We start from the raw sequence: 24,595 nt of genomic DNA on the forward strand, positions 1-24,595 counted from the left end.
TTACCTCCAAAGTTTTAAAATCCTTTTCAAATGTTTTCCATCCTGTCATGTCAGACCAACTAGAAAAACAGACTTTGAACAATTGACACTGTAGTTCCTTACATTACTGGAGTCAATATTATTATTTGATCAACTTTAGAGTAACCCTCTTTGGTTTAGATTTCTGATCAAACACAAACCTGATCATTGCGTTTTACTGCCTTTTCTTGACCACAGGCCACGCCCACAATGATAAGTTCCTACTAAGACTTTGCTGAAAGTATTTAGGCTAGCTTTAAGGGCCAGTTGTTCAAAGGTAAGCTGATCGGATTTTGGTGATCGGATTGGATCAAATCTAGAAAATGGATTGTTCAAAAGTGAAAGAAGGAATCTGAAATCAGATTAGATCACAGAATCCAAAAAACTGGATCATCCTGATCCCAACAGGGGGTCGGATTTAAAGGTGGATTCCAGGAGGGAAATGTAGAAAAACTTTAAAATTGGTCAAATAATACAATTGTTTCATTTAGTGTTTATACTTTTATTCGTATTTTGCACTTGACTTGTGTAACCGTTGTAACAGTGATAAAGTAGACACAGTAGACATAGGCTACCAGTTAAGCTATTCAGTAAAGTAAAAACAACCAAAGCAGAACTGCAGATCCTCCTAAAAGCAGAGCCTGGAAATGCTGCTCTCTCCTCCTCAGATTAAAAAACTCCCTGAACATTCTTTATTTTGTTAACTATTGGACATTTAGCCATTTTATCTAAGACGTTTTCAAAATATCCACAATGTATTTGTTAATGTATATTTGTTTTTATTTTTTGTGACTCAGATGAGGGGTCATAAAAGAAATTATGAATGGAAGTGGATGTTTGTAATTTTTGTGTTTTGTCTCAGAATAACAAACTCTCACAGTGACCCCATGTTGGCTCTTCTACCTGTTCTTCACATAGCTGGTAGCCCGTGTTGTGATATGTTCTCCCATTTAGAGCACAGGTAATCTGGATTTGGTAATCTTGAAAACCGTGTATCTGGATCAGGGTGATCCAGTCCAATGTTGCTTTGAAAAACTGGCATAAAAGTAAGACGGATTACCTGATCCTGCATAGGAGGAAATGTGATGTCCAAATCCGGATCATTTTGATCCAGATTACACTTTTTGAACAACTGGCCCTAGGTGCTAAAGGTGAGATTAGGGTTCTTCATCTCCAACTCTTCTTTGTCCCACCAATCTCTGTCCTTGTCACTTATTCCATGGATGCTCTTCCCCTCCATCCATCCATCAGATCGTCTATGCCTTCTTTCCCTCATCTCTCCACTCATCAGTTATCGTCTGGGTGTCTGCAGTAAGAAACTGACTAGAGTCAGTTGTGGTTTTCACACACCTGTTTGTCATTGCAAACAACACCAAACCTTCACACTTGGACCGTCATCTTCACCTCGGTCCTGTTGGATTTCTTCCAGGACTCTTTGATTTCATGTTTCTTCTAAGTGAGCTCTGGCTGTTGAACGAGAATCCACGGGCCAGTTGTTCAAAAAGTTTAATCTGGATCAAAATGATCCGGATTTGGAAATCACATTTCCTCCTATGCAGGATCAGGTAATCCGTCTTAGTTTTATGCCAGTTTTTCAAAGCAACATTGGACTGGATCACCCTGATCCAGATACACAGTTTTCAAGATTACCAAATCCAGATTACCTGTGCTCTAAATGGGACAGCAAATCACAAAACTTGTGGGCGATGCTGACCTCATCATCACAAACTGTGGCCTGGGTCTGTTCATGATGCACGTATCCTGAGAGAGAGTGCTTTATACAGAGAGCTCCAAACCAACCGACCGGATGGCATAACATTAGGAGACAGGTACCCATCCTACCATGGCTGATAACTCCTTTTCTTGCAGCATCCACACCAGCGCAGGCAGGCTTCAACACTGCTCATTGCAAAACAAGATGTGCAATTGAGCGTTTAAATGGAGTTCTACAGAGGCGCTCTGCATGCCTTAGCTACTTAGTGGAACCACAGGGAGCATGCACCATAATACTAGCATGTATCATCCTGCACAACATCTCTACCAGGCGCAATGTCCCTCTGTGTGATGATGTTCATGATGCAGCTGAGCCATTTGAAGAACCAGACCAGCCTCTGGCATTCTGTCAGGAGGGACTGAGTGGACGTATAGGAAGGGATGCAATTGGTAGACATTATTTTTGACAGGCTCATCTTTGATGATTGTTTCTTTGAAATTAATATACGGTGATGAATTGAATATATTATTTTTGTTTGTTATTGAAATCTGTTTCGGGGATTATTTCATTGTTTTTACTTTACTGAATAGCTTAACTGGTAGCCTATGTCTACTGTATCTACTATCACTGTTACAACGGTTACACAAGTCAAGTGCAAAATATAAATAAAAGTATAAACACTAAATGAAACAATTGTATTATTTGACCAATTTTAAAGTTTTTCTACATTTCCCTCCTGGAATCCACCTTTAAATCCGACCCCCTGTTGGGATCAGGATAATCCAGTTTTGTTGGATCAAAGTTATCCAAATCCTACTGACAAGTTTTGAACAACACAAACTGAAGGTCTGATCCAGATTAGAACTAGGATTGGATTCTGTGATCTAATCTGATTTCAGATTCCTTCTTTCCCTTTTGAACAACCCATTTTCTAGATTTGATCCAATCCGATCACCAGAATCCGATCAGCTTACCTTTGAACAACTGGCCCCACGTGTGGGAAAACTGACAAACACTTTTTCTGTTAGGAGATGATGTTTATGTGCTGATCTCTTTCTCTTGTCAAAAACCTCTGCACACTGATGAAGATCCCTGATGAAGATCCCTGTAAATGAGCAGCTTGTGGATCCTTTTTCTACTTACAGGTTGTGGATCTTAGTTTAAAACCAGATCATCAGATTTGATCTGTGAGAGAAACTTCCACATGGGGGAGGAGATGATTGGTGCAGAGATGGAGTTTTGTCAGGAAATGTAATCCTCGTTCAGCTTGATGCAGATTAACTGGCTGAACATAGCTTTTGCACTGTAATGTAACAAAATGAATAAAACAAAGATTTTGATTTTTTTTACTAGCTTTTTTGCCCAAACAGTAAAATGTAATCATGGATGTAGACCTCCAGTCCTGAGGCTGTTGTCCTGCTGGGTTTCCGGATATCCCTGTCCCCCATCATGCTTTTCCGTTTTTATGTCGCTAAACTGTCTCAAAATTTGGGCTGTGTGAAAACACTAGAGACGAACACAGGGAGAGGTTTCTGATGCATCCATCCGTCATGCGCTTTGGTTCTGGGGCAGGCTAATGTCTGGACTCTTAACACCCTGGAATGATTCATCGGTTTTCCTGTGATGAGCAGCCTGGCCTGCAGCAGATTCCATCGACAGCAGCTGGTGGCCGAAGCTGCTGAACACCAATCCAGGTCACTGAACCAGAACCCAACAGGGACCTCAGTGGGGGAACGCACTGACAGGGAAGCCCTTCACCAGGACATCGCCGTGCGTTGCTCAAGGGTACTCTGGCAGCAGGCATCCCACGTACTTCACATGCTGCAGCTCTGCATTCAGGTTTGCAGAGCGGCTCTCCATGTTTGCATGTCTGCAGACGCATCTTTCTACTGTCTGACTCATCCGGGGGGGGCTCATCTGTGTATGTTACATCATGAAACCATGGAAACGTTGACAGTATGTGCTTCAATTTCCTCACATCAGCAGTTCCACTTTCTACATTTTGACAATAGGTGGCGCCAGATGTCAACGTTTTTCTGCTTTGAAACTCCAACCATCAAAACATCAGTAACTCTTATGTTGTTTTCCACTTATCACTCTTACAAAACCTTTTTTGTGTCACATTTCAGCATTTCCAGTCAAACCTTCTTTAGGGTTGTTCCTGCTTTTCTCCAAACTGGGTTTTTGTGGAAGCTGCCAGAGCGAACACAGCCAGTTATGTAAAGAGTAAAGCCTGATCTAAATCTGCAGTTTTAATCCAGATGACATGCTGGTTCTCTGGTCCATCCTGCTGAGGTCAGTAAAAAGGAGCTTCTCAGACGAGAGGCTGCAGCAGAAAACCAAACCAAACCCAGAGAAAACGTGAAGAAAGCGAAGAACTGAACCTGAAATAAGCTTAACCCTTGTGCTATCTTAGATGACCCCCCCTTCCATTGAGGTGTTCTCCCTACCATGACAAAGGTGGATAAAGGTGGAAAGATTTCATGTAATCCATGGACACCAGTGAAGATCACAAATCATTGAAGAAAAAAGGTTCAGAGCACTGTCTAGTGGGTCTAGATGACCCAACTCCCAATGTTAAAGCGCTTAGGATAGCACAAGGGTTAAAGCGAAGTATAGTTTAAAGTGGCCGTGTGAATTCAAACTAACCACATGCAGCTGAGATCAGGTGGGTCTTTGACCTGGATGGAAATGAAGTCAGGGTTTCAGCTGATTTCAGCCTTTTTTTCAGTTTGGACTCTAGGAACCGACAGAAGACCAGATCCCGGGGAACGGAGAGGTCCGGCTGGTTCATACTGGGTCAGGCGGTCAATCATGGATTTTGGTGCTGAATGTGTGAAACACAAAGTGCTTTACATAGTAAAACATTTGTCAACTTTAAAAACCAAGCTGAAAATGACCTTCTGACCTTTAAGCACCTGTTTTACCTCAATGGGTGGATTATTAAAGCTAATCAATTATTCTGGATTATTATGGGCTGCTGTTTTGTCTTTTAAACCTTTCTGCCTTTTCACTTAAAAAAACCAACACAATTATTCATAAACAGTTTATTTTTTCCTCTTGACAAACACACAAAGGAAATGCATAGAAACAGAGTAAAGACAATATAACAATAAACACCACTGAGTGTGTGTGTGTGTGTGCGTGTGTGTGTGTGTGGGGGGGGGGGGGGGGTCAAGGCAAAGCAGACATCCGTCAAAATGCTGAACGTCACAATCTGAGCTAAACAAAGTCACACAAAAATGTGAGAGCACACGGTGTTCCTACAAAGGGTTAAATCATAGGACAAAGGTACGGATCGACACAAAACTATAGAAATAAACAGTTTTCATAAATAAAACAATGTTCAAAACAAAGACACCATTTTTCATATTCACAATGTTTCAACAGAAACGACACGAACGCCTCTGTGGACGCCACCAGGGACAGTGCAGCACGCCATTCTGACAAGGCAAGGGACAAGGGAAGGTCCTAGCAGCTGGAGGGGCAAACAGACCCCCCCAGTCAGTCTGCTGCCTCACAAAAGCCCTTTCAGGAACAGACTGACAGACGGGGGTCTTTGCAAAGACGGGTTCTCACAACGAACCAGAAGAAAGAGGCGCTCCATGCTGAAGTGTGGATTCTCTATGAAAACGTGCTGTTAGCTGACCAGCAGCTAACTCAGTTCTGCAGAAAAACGGTTAGGAACCGGTTCCAAACCAGTTCCAAACCGGCGTCAACTTCAGAGCCGGAGGCCTACAACAGGAGACCTGCCTCTCTTTTTTAACAAAACCTCTATAAAGTCATACAAAGATGAAAAAGATTGTCCTGAAACGTGCAGCACAAAGATGCAGTGGTCAGGAGAAGAATAGCTCTGTAGAAACCTCCAGCCGTGTGTGTGTGTGGGGGGGGGGGGGGGGGGGGGGGGTTTCCCTGGTGAAATGGGGATTCTGGGTCTGGCCATGGAGCAGACCTCTGTGTCTTCTCTGGGCTTCATCTGCTCAGCAGAGTGGACCTGCAGACAAACAGAGATCACGTGAGATCACCCTGCACCCTTCCCTCCTGCCCACCTCTTTAATTGAAATGCCGTGGTCCTATTCCCCCCGTGTAGGAGGTTAACCCATACGGGGACTCCACCCGTACAGATGCAGCAGGTTTTTGGGTCGTCCTGACCCATGGAGAGCTGTAGAGAGGAGCGGCTGCATCCTAAATGCAGTGCAGGGGTGTTTTATGGCTCTTACGATCACCTTAAGGGTGAAGATGGAACGTACCATTGTCATACGTGTGGGAAGTGTGGCATGAAGTATTTGGAAGGATAATAGAAGCTCAGCTCCACTCAGTTAAGACGTACAGGTGATGCTGTCGTACAGCGTCCTGCCACCACACTCTAGTCGATAGTGAGGTTTGAACACCGGCTCCTTACTGACCGCGCAGAAACGCTGCACGTGCACGCGAGGCAGATGTTGTACGTAGGATCAACACACAAACTTCCCTCTGACTGTCTTATTTCTAACAGGCTGGCTGCACACAAGGAGCCCGCATGGGGGGGGCACATTTATCACGTGAACAGCCCTAAAAACACCAAAACTCTGTCCGACACGCCCGTGTCTCACATCCTGACAACCTGCAGTCACCCTTACGTAACTGTTCGCCGTGACCTGCTGCCCCCAGAGGGTCGTACTAGGACCTGGAAATACCCCGTGTGCCCCGTACGGGTTCGCCCCATTTCTCGCCTGGAGGGCAGTTGTGACTAAGGCTCAACATTCCTCAACAACAACAATCATTTTTATTCTGTAATCACAAACAATGTAAATAAAATCAAACTATTCACAAAAACTAGTGTGAGCGACAGAAAGGAGAAGAAAAACTAGCAGCAACAGTCTTTTGTTTTCATAATCCAAGAAAGAAAATCAGCTTTTTGTTTCTGTTGTGGTGACAATTTGAACACAATAATTGATACCTGGAATACAAGTCAGTGTTCAGAACAAGTGCTGTCTCAGCAGAAAGATTTCCCTTAAATCTTAGGACATAGAAGTCTTCAGCGACAAACAGCTTAGTGCGTAACCACACAGCTGTCTGTGCAACACTCAGACAGACCCTCTGCAGACCACCAACAGAAACGGGTTTCCTGCTGCAAACTGACGGACGTGCTGAAGGTGGGAGCCGCCAGGAGACCCCCTGAGATGCAACATGAGCGAGGGGGGGCTGTGCCAGTGAGCTGCACTGTACCTCAGAGACTTCCATCTGTCCTTTTCCATGTGGTTCTCAGGACCTTCGCTCTCGTATGACGCCAGATACAGCGCTGCAGAGATAAGAGTCACAGCGGGTCAGCCTGGATATTTGATGCAAATTAAAGACAAAGTTATAGGTAATAAAAAAAAGAAACATCTGAAGAGGTGTTTTACAACTAGGATCAACAGCTGTTTAGCAGAACGCAGGTAAAAGACGGTTATAAACATAAAGCATAGAAAGGAACTCTTGGGATGTTTGTTGTAAAACTTGGAATTGTGGGACCTCAACCTTGCACTGAAATGAAGGCTGATCATTTTGTGGTTCCACTCACCGTCATCGGAGAACACTGGAGCCGTCAGCAGGTGCTGCAGGATCCTGCGGTCCTTTTCAAACGGACACTCCACCTGCTTCCAGGACATGAACTGGCTCACCTGCTTGGCCAGCTCCCAGAACTTCTGCAACACAGAAACACCACCAGAGTGGCGTTGATCCGATCAGAGCTGCTCAAACAAGCAGCTGCTCTGCCATGTCCATGGATGCAAATGTGAAAACAGAGGGAGGGGAATCCCACACCCAGAGCGACTAAACAGAGCCACATGTGACTCAGGAGGAAAAACCGGCTGTGTGGTTTCCATGGAAACAAAGCCGAACCCCAAACTTCCCATTTCTGCAGCAGCGTTGGGGAAGTGGAGTAAAACATGGATGGTTGGTGACGGGACAGTCAGCTGACGGGAGTTTCTGATCCAGTTTTACCTCAAAGTTGACGGAGCCGTCCGGCAGCCTGCTGGCACGCCCCTCATTGAAGAAGAAGATGTCTTTGATGAAGAGGCTGAAGAACGGGATGACGATCTGAAGACAGAGAGGAGGTTCTTTAGGCTTAAGCAGCTGAGATCTGAAGCTGAAGAAACATCTTTTTGCTGCTGTTAGCAAGAAAACCTTTCCAAACTCCCCCACCCCCCTTGAAAAATTCATGATGCTTTTAGGAGAAAAAAGCCCAAGACAAGCGCCCCCCCCCCTCCGTTTGTTTTCACCTCCTTCTCCCATGACTGAACCATCTCTCTTCCAAAATAACTGTATTCATAAACACCAGCATCCTCTGGCACACGGTGTTTACGTGCACGCCTGCAGGCAGCCGTGCACACCCGTCCTCGTGCACGCCATGTGCCCTGTCGGTGCACAGGAAAAATCCTGTTCACAGCTGGGAGTGGGTCCCGTGGAAGGGCGGGGCTGAGAAACAAACATGGACCGTTCTGATTTGCTGGCACTCCATCGATCTGCCGACCGAACCCGAAACCCTGACTGGAGAAAAACCCGAACAGTCTGACCACTGCAGTCCCCTGGTTCACCCCAGAGAACCCGCCTTTTCTGTGTCTGAGCCAATCAAATGAAAGAAAAAGCTCCTGTAGAGCAGAGATGCAGCTTTTAGAATGAGTGTAAGTCGCTGTGTTCATATAAACAGTGTCAATAGGAAGGACAGAGGAGGAAAATAAAGAGGAAATAAGCTGAACAACTAAAACCGATCAACACTCTCTGATGTGGTTGAGAAGGACGACCGTCTGCTTCCAGGTTACTCTTTGGCTAAACATTAAAAACAGAGACGTCTGCAGCCGGCGGCTCTAAAACCGCATCATGATGGGGGGGTGGAGGTCAACAGCAACCCTTTCTGCGTTCCTATAATGTTTTTCCCAATGAAAGTATGATAACAGAAACATCCACCCCGCCCCCCAGAAGGGGAGGTCACAAACAGAGCAGACATCTTGGGAACTTTCCATGCGGTGACCCTCTGCTGACCTCATGTACTGAAAGGTTTGCATGTTTTGGCTCCTGGACAGAGCTCAGGGCCGGCGGGACAATTTGTCTTCAAAAAAGGAGACGCGCTGATCCAACATGTGACGATGTGAGCAGAAGCTGACCGCCAGCTCTGAGGCGGATCCCGTCGGTCAGGGAGGGGCGCGTGCAGCAGAAGAGAACACTATGTGATCTGGCGGGCAGCCTTGTTTGTTTGAAGAGGAAGCGAAGACCCTCCCGGCTCCGTGACCCACATAGAGCTCGGCCTCTGCGTCCACTCTGATCGGCACTGTTACGCAACGCCGTGCACGCCTTCCTGAGAGGCAGCCGCTGGCGTCAACACGCCACACAGGAACGCAGACGATAACAGGAGGCAGCTTTACAGACTCCTGCCAGCATGTCTGGTGTGTCCGAGCCAAGCCGGCACACAACTGTCAACTCTTTACATAACAGCAATCAGCTGGAGGGTCGGACTTCTGCTTCTCACACAGATAATCCTCCAGAGAGACAAATGAAACAAAGAGCACAGAAGAAAATGTAAAAAACAGCTTAAACTGGCAGAGAAACATTCTTTTGGGGACTCTGTCGGCCTTTATTTCCCAGGCTTCCTTAAATATGTTTGTCCACTTAACTCATCTGTGAGCACAGGAGGGTTGATGTTTTCATTCACAGCAGACACTGGCTCCGCCCCTCCTCACCTGTATTGCCCCATTTTATTATAATGGGGGTGATTTTTTCTGAAATTCATTCTTTTGAAATAGATCTCCACATGAAAATCGCACTAACATAGGGGTGTGGCCTTTCTACCTGACACGTGACCTCCTCCTATCATAAGCTTTCCAACGGCTTGAGTGGGCGTGTTCTGATATCTGACAGGAGCATTTCTTGTTTTTGGAAAAGAAGCAGGTTGCTGTCATATTCAAAAAAAAGAAATCTTCAAACACAATAAAAGTGACAACCTGCCCCAAAATGAGTCCAAAACAGAGCTGCGGGTCACATGAGCCTCTCTGTGGGCGGAGCCTTACCTTCTCCCTGCTGCTGTGGGCGGTCCGTGACCTCTGCACGGCTCCTCTCAGAGCTGTCCTGTAGTTGTAGAAGTTGCTTGAAGGGTCCATCTGGTGCTGCGGAGACATTTGGGGCATCAGAACATTTGAAGGACAACAGGAGAATTTCAGGATTCACTTGTTGAGGGGAAAATGGAAAAATCAAATAAAAGGAGAAGCCATCATTGGGAGGTCAGTGCAGAAACACTCCTCTGTGAGGAAGAATCTCTGATGTTTTCCCTGCAGAATGCATTTCTCAGACGTGTTTTCAGATTTTTAAATGTCTCTGCAGGACTCCCTGATTCCTCCTCCACCGGCCTCAAGGCCCGTTCACACCGGGACGAATTTCGCCGGCGATTTTCGCCGACGTTTAACCCCTCGTGACTAAACAAAGGGCACCAATGAGAGTGTGCACACCGACGCGAAAAAATGCCACGCGTCAAAGCGTCAAAAAAAAAAACGCCTCGGGTTTGTTTGTTTTTTTCGACGCATCGCGTCGAAATCTATTCGACCAATGAGAACAGCGCTTTTGCTCACGTGTCTGGAGCTTCTGAAGTTACAGTAAAACACAACTTGGGGGCACTCAAACACAAAACTGCCTTGCTGAGCACACATACCAGCGAAGAAGATAGACGCCAAGTAGCGTCTACACTGCCGCGAAGAAATAATGACGGACATTCTAAAATATCCCGAACCAAGCACCAGTTGGAGCTACTGGTGCTTGAAATATTCATGTTTTCTTTGTATTATTCTGACAAGCGTGTAAATACTTGCTCTCTTCTTCTGAGGGAAAAGCGACTTTAAGAAGCGTAAAGTTGCGCAGCGCCACCTTGTGTACAGGAGTATTTCTGTTTTACATTAAGCGCCATCTAATGTCAGGGAATGAAATTGCATGTTCACTCCACTCATCGTCAGCGAAAATCGCCTGGGTGTGAACACAAAAAACGTGGCGAAAAACGCTGGTGAATAACGCCTGGCGAATATTCGTCCCGGTGTGTACGGGCCTTCAGTCTGCATCCGTTCAGACCCGCCAGCACCGCCCCTCCTGAACCAACCCGGACCTTCTGCTGAACAAACCATCAGTCCTCTGATCTCCTGCAATGTGACGGCCGCTCTTTTTCAGGGCTTTGGTGGTCGACTCCTGACATCATCTTTGGAATTTCTAATTTACTTTGTTATAGAGAAAATAAAAGCTTTTGATGTGTATTTCTACTTAATTGTCTTTGTTTACATTTATGTACTTTTTTATGGGAAAAAATGTTCGGAAAGTCGTTTTTTCCTCTGTGAATGCCACATTTTTTTGCTGTTTGTATTTCTGAATGTCTTTTTTGCTGCTGAGGATAAGAGAATTTCCCCAATGTGGGATCAATAAAGTTGATCTAATCTAATCTAATCTAATCTGGCTCTTTAAAGCATCCAAACATACAAATCTAAAAGTGTTTGTGGGGAAACTTCAAATCTTTGGAATCCAGAAATAGCAGCAGAACTGGGCGGTCCGACTGTTTGAGCTTTGTCATTTGTGACCCAGATCCGTCCAGGTGGCGCTCTCTCACCTCTAGGATGTAGAACTTGGCTGTTTTGACTTTGCTCCAGGTCTTTCTGAGTCTAGACACGGGGCTCATGTTCATTCCAGCTGCAGAGGCACAAACAGCAGAAGATCAGGCAGGAACAGCCAAACACCATCAGATTAGCACACGCTCTGCTCCCCTTTCAGCCCCCCCCCCCCCCCCTTTTCCTTTGTGTTTTTTCTCAGATGCATTAAGGTACAAGATCTGAGGACCAATAGAGTCAAAACACGCCTCGCCCCCCCCCTCCCCGCTCTCTCCCTCCCGTATGCTAATCTGCTCATCTACACACATGTTTCTAGCCTGGGGGGGTGAGGCGGCACCGAAACACCCCTCCGAGAGGAAAAGGCATTTTCTCCTCTACATTCTGAGCTGAAACGTGGAGCTGCAGGCTGAAAGCACAGCAGCACGGCACGGCACGGCACGGCATGGCACGGCTGACGACCTAAAAACCAAAACCACTTGTGAGGACCGACAGCTGGGAGGCGGGACAGCACCAGCTGTGACGATGGCTGCTTCTCTCAATAATAGATGTAGGACTGTTTGGCTGAAGAAACCATCTTCTTCATCACAAAGCCATTCTGACCCCCAAGGGGGGGGGGGGGGGGGTGTAATCAGACAGCTCCCTGAAGATGGGGCTGGTGCAAACAGATTTGCCTCTGGCACCCTCCCCCCCTCTGGGCGGAGGACAGCTGGCGGCCCTTTTTCTCCTTTCCCGCTCCCTCCTGGGTCACTGAGGACCATCTGCTTGGAGTGGTTTGTTTTGGAGACCCCCGTCTCACCTCCCCCTTCGGTCTGGACACAAAGCCAGTCCAGCAGCCCCCCCAGGCCTGACGGAGTGACCACATACTCGCTCATCTAAATGCAGACGGGGTTTTCAGATGGACCCCTGGAGCCTTTTTCCCACAGTCTGAGCAGAGTCTCTTACCAAACAAGTCTGATCTCAGTGAACCTGCTAGACAAACATCTCACAGAGACACAACTGACTTGTGCTAAACACATTACCTTTCCAACAAAACCTTTCTGTCTATATGGACTTCATTTGACCCAAAGATGACACAAACATGGCAGAAAGGCTCAGAGTTTCAGAGGAGTGAGTGTGGGAAACATGAAGCACAGAGGTGACAGAGGCGATGCAGAGCAGCTCAGCATGCTGTGGGACATGGAGACATGTCCTCTCTACCTCCGTCACAGCAGTTTGCAGGACTAAAGTGTTTCCTGGAAACAGTTCAGACTCACATATTATGGCCATGAGGGAGTTGAAGTTGCCGATGTTGAAGCATTCCCGCGCCACATCAATGAAGAACTCCATGACTCGAGCTCGCTGCTTCTTTTTGACAGGCTGGCAGGAAAAGGGAGAAGAATGGAGTTAGCCTGTTTCAGACGCAGAAGGTGAAGAGTCATCAGAGGAAATGACTGGCTGCTTCTTTTCTTTTCCTGTGGAGACACATTCTCATCACTCACCACGCAGATCTCTGTTGCCACCAGGTAGCTGAGTCTGTTGAACCAGTCCACGTAGGCTCCCAGGTTGGAGGCCTTCTTACGATCGCTGAAGCAGCTCTGTGACCACAAAGAAGCTTTTAGGGAGTTCAAACTTCTAAAAAAAACCCAAGTGGAAAATAAAAGCCAGAGCTTGAATTTGGCAACTCTTCCATTATAACAATGTTGGGGGGCAGCAATGCCGCTTAACGTTGCCCATCAGAGGCAACCGTGATTTCCGTCCCTTAAGGCCCGTTCACACCGGGACGAATTTCGACCGCGATTTTCGCCGACGTTTAACGCCTCGTGACTAACCAAAGGGCACCAATGAGAGTGTGCACACGCGTCAAAGCGTCAAAAAAAAAACCGGCTCGGGTTCGATTTTTCTTTTTTTGACGCCTCGCGTCGAAATCTATTCGACCAATGAGAATGCCGCTTTTTCACACGTGTCTGGAGCTTCTGAAGTTACAGTAAAACACAACTTGGGGGCGCTCAAACACAAAACTGCCTTGCTGAGCACACATACCAGCGAAGAAGATAGACGCCGAGTTGCATCTACACTGCCGCGAAGAAATAATGACGGACATTCTAAAATATCCCCGAACCAAGCAGCAGTTGGAGCAACTGGTGCTTGAAATATTCATGTTTTCTTTGTATGATTCTGACAAGCGCCTAAATACTTGCTCTCTTCTTCTGAGTGAAAAGCGACTTTAAGAAGCCTAAAGTTGCGCAGGAGTATTTCTGTTTACATTAAGCGCCATCTAATGTCAGGGAATGAAATTGCATGTTCGCTCGGCTCATCGTCAGCGAAAATCGCCTGGGTGTGAACACAAAAAACGTGGTGAAAAACGCTGGTGAATAACGCCTGGCGAATATTCATCCCGGTGTGTACGGGCCTTTACAGTCGTGTCAGACAGCCACGACGCACAATGGTGCTTTTTGCACAGAGGAAAATTGGTCATATGTGAATCCACGTGGAAAAAGGAAGAAAAGTTCTTTACGTGAAATTTTCACAGATGAATCAGGAATGAACCACGTTAAAAACACGGAAGAAGTAGGAATAAACCACGCAAAGAACACGTAAACCAACGGAAGAGCCAAATCTAGCCCAAAATTTGTGCGTCGATTACGTAATTTGAATGATATATGTGCGCCATATACACAATATAAACGGTCATAGAAGACACACATTTGTGTTTGCATCTCACAAAAATCACGCACAACTGCGTAAGATTTACATGATAATTGTGTATAAACAACGTAAAATACGCTTAAACTACGTAATTCTAACCGACCAAAAATCCTGAACAGCTCAAACTTGAATTCACATAAAGAGCCGTGGGCTGAAACCCTGGATGGACATCTGAGCACATCAACGAATGACGAACGCAGGAAACGCGTATGAATGACGTATTTCACACACGGATCACAGAAGACCGATATTTCATACGTGGAAAATGCGCATAATGTTTGACACGGTCTTTAATGTGACTGGAGTGAGTGGGAATCAACCCAGCAACCCTTCAGCTGGCAGACACCGGCTCCTTTTGTCTCCTTCCAAACATTCTCTGGTATTTCAACATCGGCTCCCCTGTTGGGTTCCCCTATGCTACACATGTTAATATGCCAGCTCACCCCTCAAAGCCAGTGTGTGTGTGTCTGTGGGGGGGACGACTAGCCTCAGGCACACAGTCAGTCTTTAACCCCCCCATCACCTCCATTTTGGAAATGGTCTGTTGCCTAGCAGCCAAATGCAAAACAACAGACCCCCCCCCCCCCCCTGGCTTTCCCATACAGGGTCTTGAAGCCGTGGTTGCTAGGAGATGAGGTGCACACATGCCTGTCTAATCCAGACACTAGATGATCACAGGAAACTGTCAGGGATGCTTTTGTGTGCTAAAGTCAAAAAAAATCCCCCACCCACAATGATTCGGTCATATGTGAACTGAAACCACGCTGTCCGTACCCCCTCAGGGCTTTGGATCGTACCTCATCGTTGTCCAGAGGGTCCTTCTGGACGAAGGCTTGGACCAGCTCTGCAGGTCCGATGTAACTCAGTCTCTCCTGAAGAAAGAAAGAAGACAGTAGTTTGGTGAAACCCAGCAGTAGATTGGTAAAGGCCACACGTTTGGTACAACCCAACAAAAAGGCCACTCGTTTGGTACAACCCAACAAAAAGACCACACGTTTGGTACAACCCAACAAAAAGACCACACGTTTGGTACAACCCAACAAAAAGACCACACGTTTGGTACAACCCAACAAAAAGACCACACGTTTGGTACAACCCAACAACAAACTGGTACAACCCAAAGTACTTTGGTTGAGCCCGTAAGATCTTGCTGCCTCTCCTCTGCTCTACCTGTGAAGTCACATAACCACAGAGCGGCGTTCTCCAACCACAGCCGTTTTAAAGGTCCATCACCCGCTCCCCTGCCCCCCCCCACCCCCCCACTGCAACACTAGATCTTCTAAACCTGCCTTGGTCTGTCCCGGGTCACAGGGTTGCAGGTGCAAGACAGATGACCCCCCCCCCCCATTCACGCAGTTTACCATAAACGTATCAAATAGTTTTTTTATATATTCAAGTCAACCTAAGTAACTGGAGAAAAACACAATGATTGAATTGTTTAAAACAATTTTACTAGAAATGTTCCAACTTTGATTTTTATTTCTCATTTAAGGGAAACTCCAGATACATTTTCTAAAATCATGGATTTTTCAGGTCAAAGCGGTTCCTTTGATAAAAACTTGTGTTTTTGCAGAGCTGCTCTGTCTGGATTCTGCATGTTAGATGAACCTTTTTTAGTCCTGTGTTTGCTTGTCTCCTTCATCGAACGAAGCAGAATTTAAAAGAGTGTAAATGATGACGGATGGAGATATTTGGTCCTGAAAGGATCAGCAGAAGCGTGGAAACCGGCTCTCACCATCTCTATGTGAGTGAGCTGCTGGGCGACGGTGAAGGGGTCACCGCAGATGGACAGCGTGTCTCTCTGTAACGGCGCCTGCGGTTTGGCCTTCAGAGCCGTGAGGCGCTCCGCCGCCGTGGCGTTGATCTTCGCCAGAGTCTCCTCGTATTGGCTGAGCTGCGTCAGTCTCCTGATCAGACCCTGGCTCATCTGGCTCACCGCTTTCCTGAACGTCTGATGGAGGCACAAGACAAAAGAAAAGAGAAGTCTGTAGAACCTTCTTCAGAAGACCTTTATGACGGTTTTTCTTACACAAAATAAAACGGCACAGACACACTCTAGACACGCTACAGCTTTGTGTGATGGACAAGACAGCTGCCATGGTCAGGAACCATCAACCATCCAGATAAAAGGGATTCCAGTCCAACCCTCAAAGCACCCCTGAGCCGACACCCCGTTCGCAGAAGTGAGCAGACGCTCGTCACTCCACAGGAAACACCTTGGGTTGGACGTGATTCCAATGTGTCCATTATTCATTCATCCTTGGTGATGGTAAGTACTAATGTAGCCACAGCTGCCCCGGGGCAACACTAGTAGTTACCATCACCTGGGGCAGACTGACAGAGGCGTGGCTGCCAGTACAGCCCCTCTGACCGTCAGTGGGACATCATTAAGTACAACATGTTGTGTTTTTTTATGAAGGCTCCAAAGCTTTCAAGGTCTTTTGGGGGAAACAAGCCACATAAATGCAGAATCTTTAAAAAAAAAAAAGGCATGAACTCGCAGAATGAGGTTAAGTCTGAGTTAGTGTACTTCTTCACTGCTGCTTCTTTAATTATCCAACCACATCTATAATGACAGTCCTGCTCCAGAGATCAAGGTCCCTGGTGGTTTTCCATGAGGTTTGGACCAAACTTTGAGCAAAAGTTCAAGAAATCTATTCTGGACTGAGGTTTTCTTTGAAAGAGTTGAGTAACTGAATCAGCTGTCAATCAAGCCGGTTGGCAACTTGTTTTTGTTCTGTTGAACGGGATCGGAGGGTCCTGAGAGAAAAACCGGATGACACGTTCAAAAGCCTGCAGTTACCTCCATAAACTTAGAAAACAAGCCTGAAGGCTTCTCTCTGTTAACTAGGTTAAGAAGCACACGTGAACTGTTGCCATGGGTCACCTCTGATAAACACAATCACATCCTCACTTATTCCAACAACAACCCAAGGCCATTGCAGAACTCGTGTCACCAAAGCTCCACATCAGACTGGCTAGAACGGTACCATTCTGCAAGACGCCGTGCACTTCTAGTTACAATATTAATTCCAAGAACCGTTTGGTATCACAAGAACAGCTGGTGCACACAAACCCAAACACATGTAGCTATGTTCTGAGCTTTTATGAAATGCGATTGCACTTGATAGAAGGAGGGAGGCGAGACGAAGCATGTTGTTAGTCTTGTTCCCAGCAGTTCAGCGATAATCCTGATAACAGAAAATTCTGGCATGAAATCCCCTGGTTGGAAAGTACCAGGAACTCTTGATGGTGAATTTGGGTTTTATTGAGGCCAGAATTCACCTTACATATAAAAATGATGATGTCTGTGTTCAATAGCGTGACTAAGGACAGACTTTTCTGTCCGCAGCATTCATGGGACCGAGAGGCGCTGCTGCTATGGCTTCAGTGTGTCCAGGAGTCAGCAGGGAAGGAACCGGCTTCTGGATTAAACCTCCATCAGTCCCTGCACCAATGATGAGCCGGTAAAAAACACGGGCTGCGTTTCCTGGGCGGTGAAGGTCTCGGATGTTTGTATCCTCAGTCCTTGTTTGTGTCTAACACGGCTTATCAATTTACAGCACTCAGCTCTCTTCCTGGAAGGCTGAACCCAAACAGAAAGAAGCAATCAGGCTGACTGGACTTCACAAGCAAGCAGCTATTTGTCCAGACAGGAGAACTAAAGCTGGAGCACCGGCCACTGATTAGGAGGTTAAAAATGAATGATGCTCTAAAAACACAGCAGCTTGACATTCTGCCTGCAGCAGAAAACATCTTCAGTTTGTGACCGTGACGCTGATAGTGAGCTGCTTTTCGTTTCAGCTCAGCACTGGTAAAGTGAATATTAACCTGGTTAGGACCAGTTTGATCACTGACACAGGGACATTTACCAGAGGATGTGTATGGATAGGACAGGCAAACCCAGTGGTCACATGACCTGCTGGGTTGTTCTGGGCGCATCTGAACCCACATTTCTCTGATCTACACTGGACTCTACAGTACGGGTCTGATGTGATGTCATCATGTGATGTCATCATGCCCAGAAATGAGCAGACAGGTGGGATCATATTTCTGTTGTTGAACCCTGGACATAAGATGATAATGTGAGGATTTTCAGCTGAGAGGAGGCTGAGTTCTGCAGCTCAGCTGGATTCAGAACCAGAGGAGGCTGAAGCTGTTTTCATCTGCTCTCATCCTCACGGATGGAAGCAGCTTCCTGATCATCTCAGATTTTCCTCAACTTTCTCCATGTTTAACAAAAACATCACTTTGGTCTTGCTCTTGTCTTTAAAATGCCAGACTTTTACTTTTTATTTCACATGCTTTTCCTTAGGGCGACATTGTTTGTTGAATTTCTCTTCATTTATTTTTCCTGTGTGCTGAAAAGCTTTTGCCCCCCTGTAGGGTGCTTTGGAAGAACCTGTGTGCTGGTCAGGCAACGCAGAACCAACAGAACCTTGTTGAAAAGTAAATAGTGACACATTGAATACAGAAAGAGCAAGAGAATCTTTTTTATTTTTGTCCGGGGGGGTCGACAACTGTCTGATTCCTGGAAGCTTTATCAAGTCTTTAATCAGACGGTTATGGGAGCATTCCTGTAAGTGACACAGGAGTAGTTTCACTTTTAGAAACATGTTGTTGCTGCTGACTGTCTCACAGAAAAACTCCCCTGCATGTAAATGTCTACAAAGGAGGAGGAGGAAAATGTCCAGTAAGATAGCTACGAGCATTTATCCAAACTCAGCACTTCAGCAGAAGAACAATCCAACAGCTTTCAGAGAAAGAGAAAGGCTAACTAGCCCAAGAGCAATGGTGCTTTCTTAGAGAGCAGGCTGACTCAAGAACCTTATTTTTTCCTGCAGAGACTCCCAAACAGCCTCTGTGCACATGCAGTGTGCTCAACAGGAGCAGCAGGCGGCTCTATAGCTCTAAAAAAATCCTTTCCCTGCATGTCGTGAACAGCTGTGGACTCACCTCGTCGCCGCTGACGAGCCGGTGGAGCAGCTCCTTCAGGCTTTGCATCATCCTCTCATCTCGGAAGTCGTATGGAAAGGTTTCTGTCCACTCTGTCAGCAGCTGAAGGATCTTGGGAGTTTTTTTTCTGAGTCTCAGCTGAAAGCACAGACAAAAGTCTCACTCAGAAAACTGCTAGATGAGCCGAGAAGGAGCCCTGGACCCATCATACCTTGTCCGCTTGAGGATCACTGAGTCGCTGCTGCTCCATGCAAAGATGACACACTTTGGACATGAGCTCATGTGGATCAATGAAGAGACGGGAACTCAACAGGAAGGTGAAGATGAAAGTCCTCTGTGAAGGAAAAAGCATGTTTTAAAATCTAATTCAGCTCACAGCAGTTCGCTGAAAACAAAAAGACATTAAAGACGTGAAGTCACAACTGTGTGACGGCACAACGTGCATGACAGGAAGACAAAGGAAAAAATGACAGCAGCTGTGCAGCAAAAAGCTTTTCTGGTGGAGAGAAACAACGTGTTCTCCTCCTGTAAGGGAAAAGAACCAAGAGAGGAGAGACAGGAGGCAGGAACCAACACTCACGTCAGGATAATAGTCCAAAGTCGGAACCAGGTGCTGTATGAGGGCTTCCAGGGACCCCGACACCAGCTTGTTGTCATGGTAACATAGGCCAGCGTAGCTTTCCTCGCTGGTCTGGAACAGGTTCTTGTTGTAATCAGCAGAGTTGAGCTGCCCCACAAAGGGAGGAGTCTGTGGCATGTTGCCCTGAAAACAAAGGGAGCAAAGAGTCAAGCCCTCCTCATCCTCACTGACACAAGTGTAGGCACACTCTGATGAAGGAGCGCAAGCAGCCACAGAAACCAGGCTGTTCCACGCCAGAAAAACCAAATTATGCTTTGGATTTCACAACACGACAGCCGGACAAACGACAGCCGGACACACGACAGCGGACAAACGACAGCCGGACAAACGACAGCCTGACACACGACAGCCGGACAAACGACAGCCTGACACACGACAGCCGGACACACGACAGCCGGACACACGACAGCCGGACACACTACAGCGGACAAACGACAGCGGACAAACGACAGCCTGACACACGACAGCCGGACAAACGACAGCCGGACACACGACAGCCGGACCCACGACAGCCAGACCCACGACAGCCGGACACACGACACCCGGACACACGACACCCGGACACACGACAGCCGGACACACGACAGCCGGACACAGGACACCCGGACGCACGACACCCGGACGCACGACACCCGGACGCACGACACCCGGACGCACGACACCCGGACGCACGACAGCCGGACGCACGACAGCCGGACAGACGACACCCGGACACACGACAGCCGGACTCACGACAGCCGGACTCACGACAGCCGGACACACGACACCCGGACACACGACACCCGGACACACGACACCCGGACACACGACAGCCGGACACACGACACCCGGACACACGACACCCGGACACACGACAGCCGGACCCACGACAGCCGGACCCACGACAGCCGGACACACGACACCCGGACAGACGACACCCGGACTCACGACAGCCGGACACACGACAGCCGGACACACGACAGCCGGACAGACGACACCCGGACAGACGACATCCGGGCACACGACAGCCGGACACACGACAGCCGGACAAACGACACCCGGACACACGACACCCGGACACACGACAGCCGGACACAGGACACCCGGACACACGACACCCGGACACACGACACCCGGACACAGGACAGACTGACCGAACACTGCAGTTCTCTCAGCAGTGGAACAAACCATTGAGTCGTTGCGTGTGGGAGCAGCTGATTCAGCATCAGAAGGCCTACTGAGGTCCAAAGGCCCAACAACAAGCACAGCCCTTGAAGGCACCACGGGTAAGAACTACACAGCTGATCCAGACAAGTGACTGTGTTTTTGAGTGGGGGGGCTTTTCCTCAGCATCAATTGCTGTTCACCTTTCGGCGTATCTGTACACCAAACCTGGCAGAGATTTCACCTTCCTGACACAGCCCTGCCCCCCCCCCCCCCCCCCCCCCCTTGTGGCTGCATAGTTAAGGCCCGTACACACCGGGACGAATATTCGCCAGGCGTTATTCGCCAGCGTTTTTCGCCACGTTTTTTGTGTTCACACCCAGGCGATTTTCGCTGACGATGAGTGGAGTGAACATGCAATTTCATTCCCTGACATTAGATGGCGCTTAATGTAAAACCGAAATACTCCTGTACACAAGGTGGCGCTGCGCAACTTTACGCTTCTTAAAGTCGCTTTTCACTCAGAAGAAGAGAGCAAGTATTTACACGCTTGTCAGAATCAAACAAAGAAAACATGAATATTTCAAGCACCAGTAGCTCCAACTGGTGCTTGGTTCGGGGATATTTTAGAATGTCCGTCATTATTGCTTCGCGGCTGTGTAGACGCTACTTGGCGTCTATCTTCTTCGCTGGTATGTGTGCTCAGCAAGGCAGTTTTGTTTGAGCGCCCCCAAGTTGTGTTTTACTGTAACTTCAAGAGCTCCAGACACGTGAGCAAAAGCGCCGTTCTCATTGGTCGAGTAGATTTCGACGCGACGCGTCGAAAAAAAAAAACGAACCCGAGGCGTTTTTTTTTTTGACGCTTTAACGCCTGGCGTTTTTTCGCGTCGGTGTGCACACTCTCATTGGGGCCCTTTGTTTAGTCACGAGGCGTTAAACGTCGGCGAAAATCGCCGGCGAAATTCGTCCCGGTGTGAACAGGCCTTTAGGCAGCAGCGTGAGGGGTCTTGCCCTGGACCCACACTGGATGAGTGTCATTGCCTCCCCTGACATTAGAAACTCCTATTCAGCTTTCTGTCTTCTTTCATTAAAACATTTATCTGGAGGTTCCTGAGGTGAGCGCTGAGAGTTTGTTGCGTTTCTGTCTTCCTGCTGACCAGAAAACCTGTGAATGCAGACAGGTTCATGCTAAAAACAATATTTCTTGGAGCAAAAGAAAACTGGGAATCTGAGCTTTGCGGCTTTCTTGCTTTACAATTGAACAATTCATTGAAAGGTCTTGTGACTCACAGATAGCTGGTGATAAATGTGAGGATCTGGTGTAAGGATCCGTTCACATGCTTGGAGGTATAAAACAGGAAACGTGGAAGACCTTGTGAGAGAATCTGGGCCGAACTGTAGGAACTGCTGTTTCCCGCTGGATCATCCCGCTTTATTCTCCTCCAGGCTTTTGTGTGTGTGTGTGTGTGTGTGTGTGTGTGTGTGTGTGTGTGTGTGTGTGTGTGTGTGTGTGTGCGTGACTCACAAACACACACCTGCTCTTGAAGTGTGTCTGCAGCTCTGCTGTCCGTGTCCAGAACAGAAGGATGGCGGTAAACATCAGCTGATCGGCATCAAGCTGAACACAACCATGAAAACCCGACACGCTTGTGTTTGCCTTTTCGGCTCGACTGATGCAGAACGTTCCTGATTTATTCATGGATGCTCCTAAGTTCATGAGACCCCCCACCACCACCACCTCGTGCACACACACACGCACACACACACAAACAAACACGTGAAAACAAAGTGTCTGCTCAGCCGCACATCCGAGGTCATTTCCATCGGAATGAAGAGTGTTGGAGTCTGAGCATCTGCCCCACCATGTGGCTTTCCTTCAGGGGGGGCATATCATGAGCTTGAGGGAGGGCAGAGGATCTGGGGGCACGTTCAGGACTGTGTTCTCAGAAACAGACGTGTTTCTTGTTCAGCAGCCTCGTGTTCACAAAGCAGACCCTGAACTCACTGATGGGGGGCCGTGCGCTGACATCACCGCCCTCACATTTTCTCTGCTGGAACCTGACCCCCCGCCCCCTGGGGCCCCACCCGTGCCCCCGTCCACAACACAGATTTCATTTCAAATGCAAAACAAATGATACTGCAAGAGGCTGTGATGTCAGAACCCCAAATTCTGTTGTAGTCAAACAAAATCCGGATCCCAGCAAACGCGTCTGTTTGCTCTGCAGCAGCAGGTGGAGGGGTCCACTGTGTGGGGGGGTCCACTGTCTGTGTGTGGGGGGGGTCCACCATGTGGAGTCCAGGAGCACCACCCAAACAAACCTGAGCCCCTCTGTTGGCTCAGTGCAGACACCAGCTGAGAGTCAACACACCACATCTATTAGGGGGCGTGGGGGGGTTCAGTCATAGCCCCAGTCTAGTGAGAGAGGAACCATCAGTCAGGATGCATGAAGGAGAAGAGTTCTGCATTTTTCTGCAGCAGATTCATGGTTTGGACCCGGTTCTGCTGTCCACCTCTGGATTCAAGACGGCCCAACAAACTGGGGGCGGGGGGGGGGGGGTCTGCTTCCCAATGAGGTGAGCCTGGAGTGCCCCCCCCCTGCATAAACACTAAGAGACATCGGGACTCATCGGTGGCCTGGGGACATGAGGGGGAGGGAATGGTGAGTGTAAGCATGGGGGCCATGAACGGTCTGTGTCCCAAAGGCATCTTCATGTAAGGAGCGGACGAAATGATCTCCGTTCATCTGCCCCCCACCTCAACTACAGAAACAACAATCTACCCCCCACCCCCCCCCCCACCCCACCCCGGACCCGTTCTCCAGCATCATCTACGAGCTCTGGAGCATCCAGGGGGGGTCAAAGCTGTCTAATGGTAAAAATCACAGCTTAACACCTAGGTGCACGCACACGCGCACACGCACACACACACCACAACAGTCCGCTTGTCGTCACTAATCTTCAGCATCTGAACCTGCAGCTGGATTCGCGGGTCAGAGACGCTCTGAGCATCAGTGCTGCTGCAGAATTCAGAATGAAAATGACTGCGTGTCGCGCGTGTGCACCTGCGTGTGCGCGTGTGCGTTTGTCTGTGTGTTTCCAGTCTAGCGAGGACGGAGTTAAAAGTCTTCTTAAAAACACAACTAAGGATCTTTTTCCCCAGAAAAACTCCACGGATGAAGTGCGCGCGCCCATTGCGCAGTAGTCTCCTCTGTCTGCGCCCATCACCCACGCGCGCAGGTGGAAAAGTGCGCGTGGTGGTCCCGTTCCCAAACGACCCCAGGTTTACTGACATAAACACAGTTCACAACAACCCCCGGCCCGACGCAACACCGCCCCCCAAGTCAGATCCCGCCGGTCCTCACCTGAACAAAAAGCAACAGTCGCGGTGTTCTGCCGTCCCCGTGAATCAACCGGTTCCGCTCACGGCTGCATCGTCCACAGAAGAAGAAGAGTGAACTGCGTTCGTTCTCCCCGCAGAGCTGTCGGTGCGCGCGCCTCCGCAGATCTGTGCGCTCTGAGCCCTGATCATCCACTCCGCCTCCAGAGGGAGGGGGCGAGCAGAAAATCCCCTCCCACACACGCACACAGACACGCCCCCCTCGCATCATTTTCAATTTCATTTCTCCATCAGCTGCGTTTCTCCACCCAGGCTGTTCAGTCTGCTGGAAGTCCCGCAGAAAATCCCCGCAGAGGAACTCCAGGCCCGGAGGGCCGGTGTCCTACAGGGTGTCCCACAGACCTGCCCCCCCTTATTGGCTAACAACACCTGATCCAGGTAATCAGCAGCAGATAAAGTCGGGATTTGTAGAAACAGCTGGAGGCTGCACCCCCCAGGGAGCTTCTGTC

At 48.1% G+C, this 24,595-nt stretch overlaps 1 protein-coding gene across 2 annotated transcripts; it reads right to left on the bottom strand.

Moving 5' to 3' along the window:
• Positions 1-4,764: 4,764 nt before the first annotated feature.
• Positions 4,765-24,289, bottom strand: rasgef1ba (RasGEF domain family, member 1Ba). Of its 2 annotated transcripts, XM_078952389.1 has the most exons (15): positions 24,112-24,252; positions 22,285-23,384; positions 19,547-19,729; positions 19,178-19,300; positions 18,967-19,104; positions 15,746-15,961; positions 14,808-14,882; positions 12,804-12,899; positions 12,579-12,681; positions 11,328-11,407; positions 9,757-9,852; positions 7,697-7,792; positions 7,275-7,398; positions 6,941-7,013; positions 4,765-5,726 (listed from the first exon to the last, which is right to left on the bottom strand). In XM_078952389.1, the coding sequence occupies exons 3-15, from the start codon at positions 19,721-19,723 to the stop codon at positions 5,705-5,707; spliced, it is 1,419 nt and encodes a 472-aa protein (XP_078808515.1). In that variant the 5' UTR covers positions 19,724-19,729; positions 22,285-23,384; positions 24,112-24,252; the 3' UTR covers positions 4,765-5,704. The 2 variants fall into 2 exon arrangements, with proteins under 2 accessions (XP_078808515.1, XP_004072893.3); XM_004072845.5 differs by lacking the exon at positions 22,285-23,384 and having other exon boundaries at positions 24,112-24,289.
• Positions 24,290-24,595: the final 306 nt, after the last annotated feature.

The sequence above is a fragment of the Oryzias latipes genome, chromosome 9, assembly GCF_053564925.1.
Source record: "Oryzias latipes strain Hd-rR chromosome 9, Olatipes_Hd-rR_3.1".
NCBI classification, from domain to species: domain Eukaryota; kingdom Metazoa; phylum Chordata; class Actinopteri; order Beloniformes; family Adrianichthyidae; genus Oryzias; species Oryzias latipes.

Bases quoted from the DNA above. Each gene is read 5' to 3' on its own strand.
- rasgef1ba (XM_004072845.5), bottom strand. From the start codon at position 19,723: ATGCCACAGACTCCTCCCTTTGTGGGGCAGCTCAACTCTGCTGATTAC. The intron at 15,962-18,966 runs GTGAGTCCACAG...TGCCTCCATCAG, and splicing joins GGCTCGTCAGCGGCGACGAG to ACGTTCAGGAAAGCGGTGAG. The intron at 11,408-12,578 runs GTGAGTCTGAAC...GTGCCTCTGCAG, and splicing joins CTCCCTCATGGCCATAATAT to CTGGAATGAACATGAGCCCC.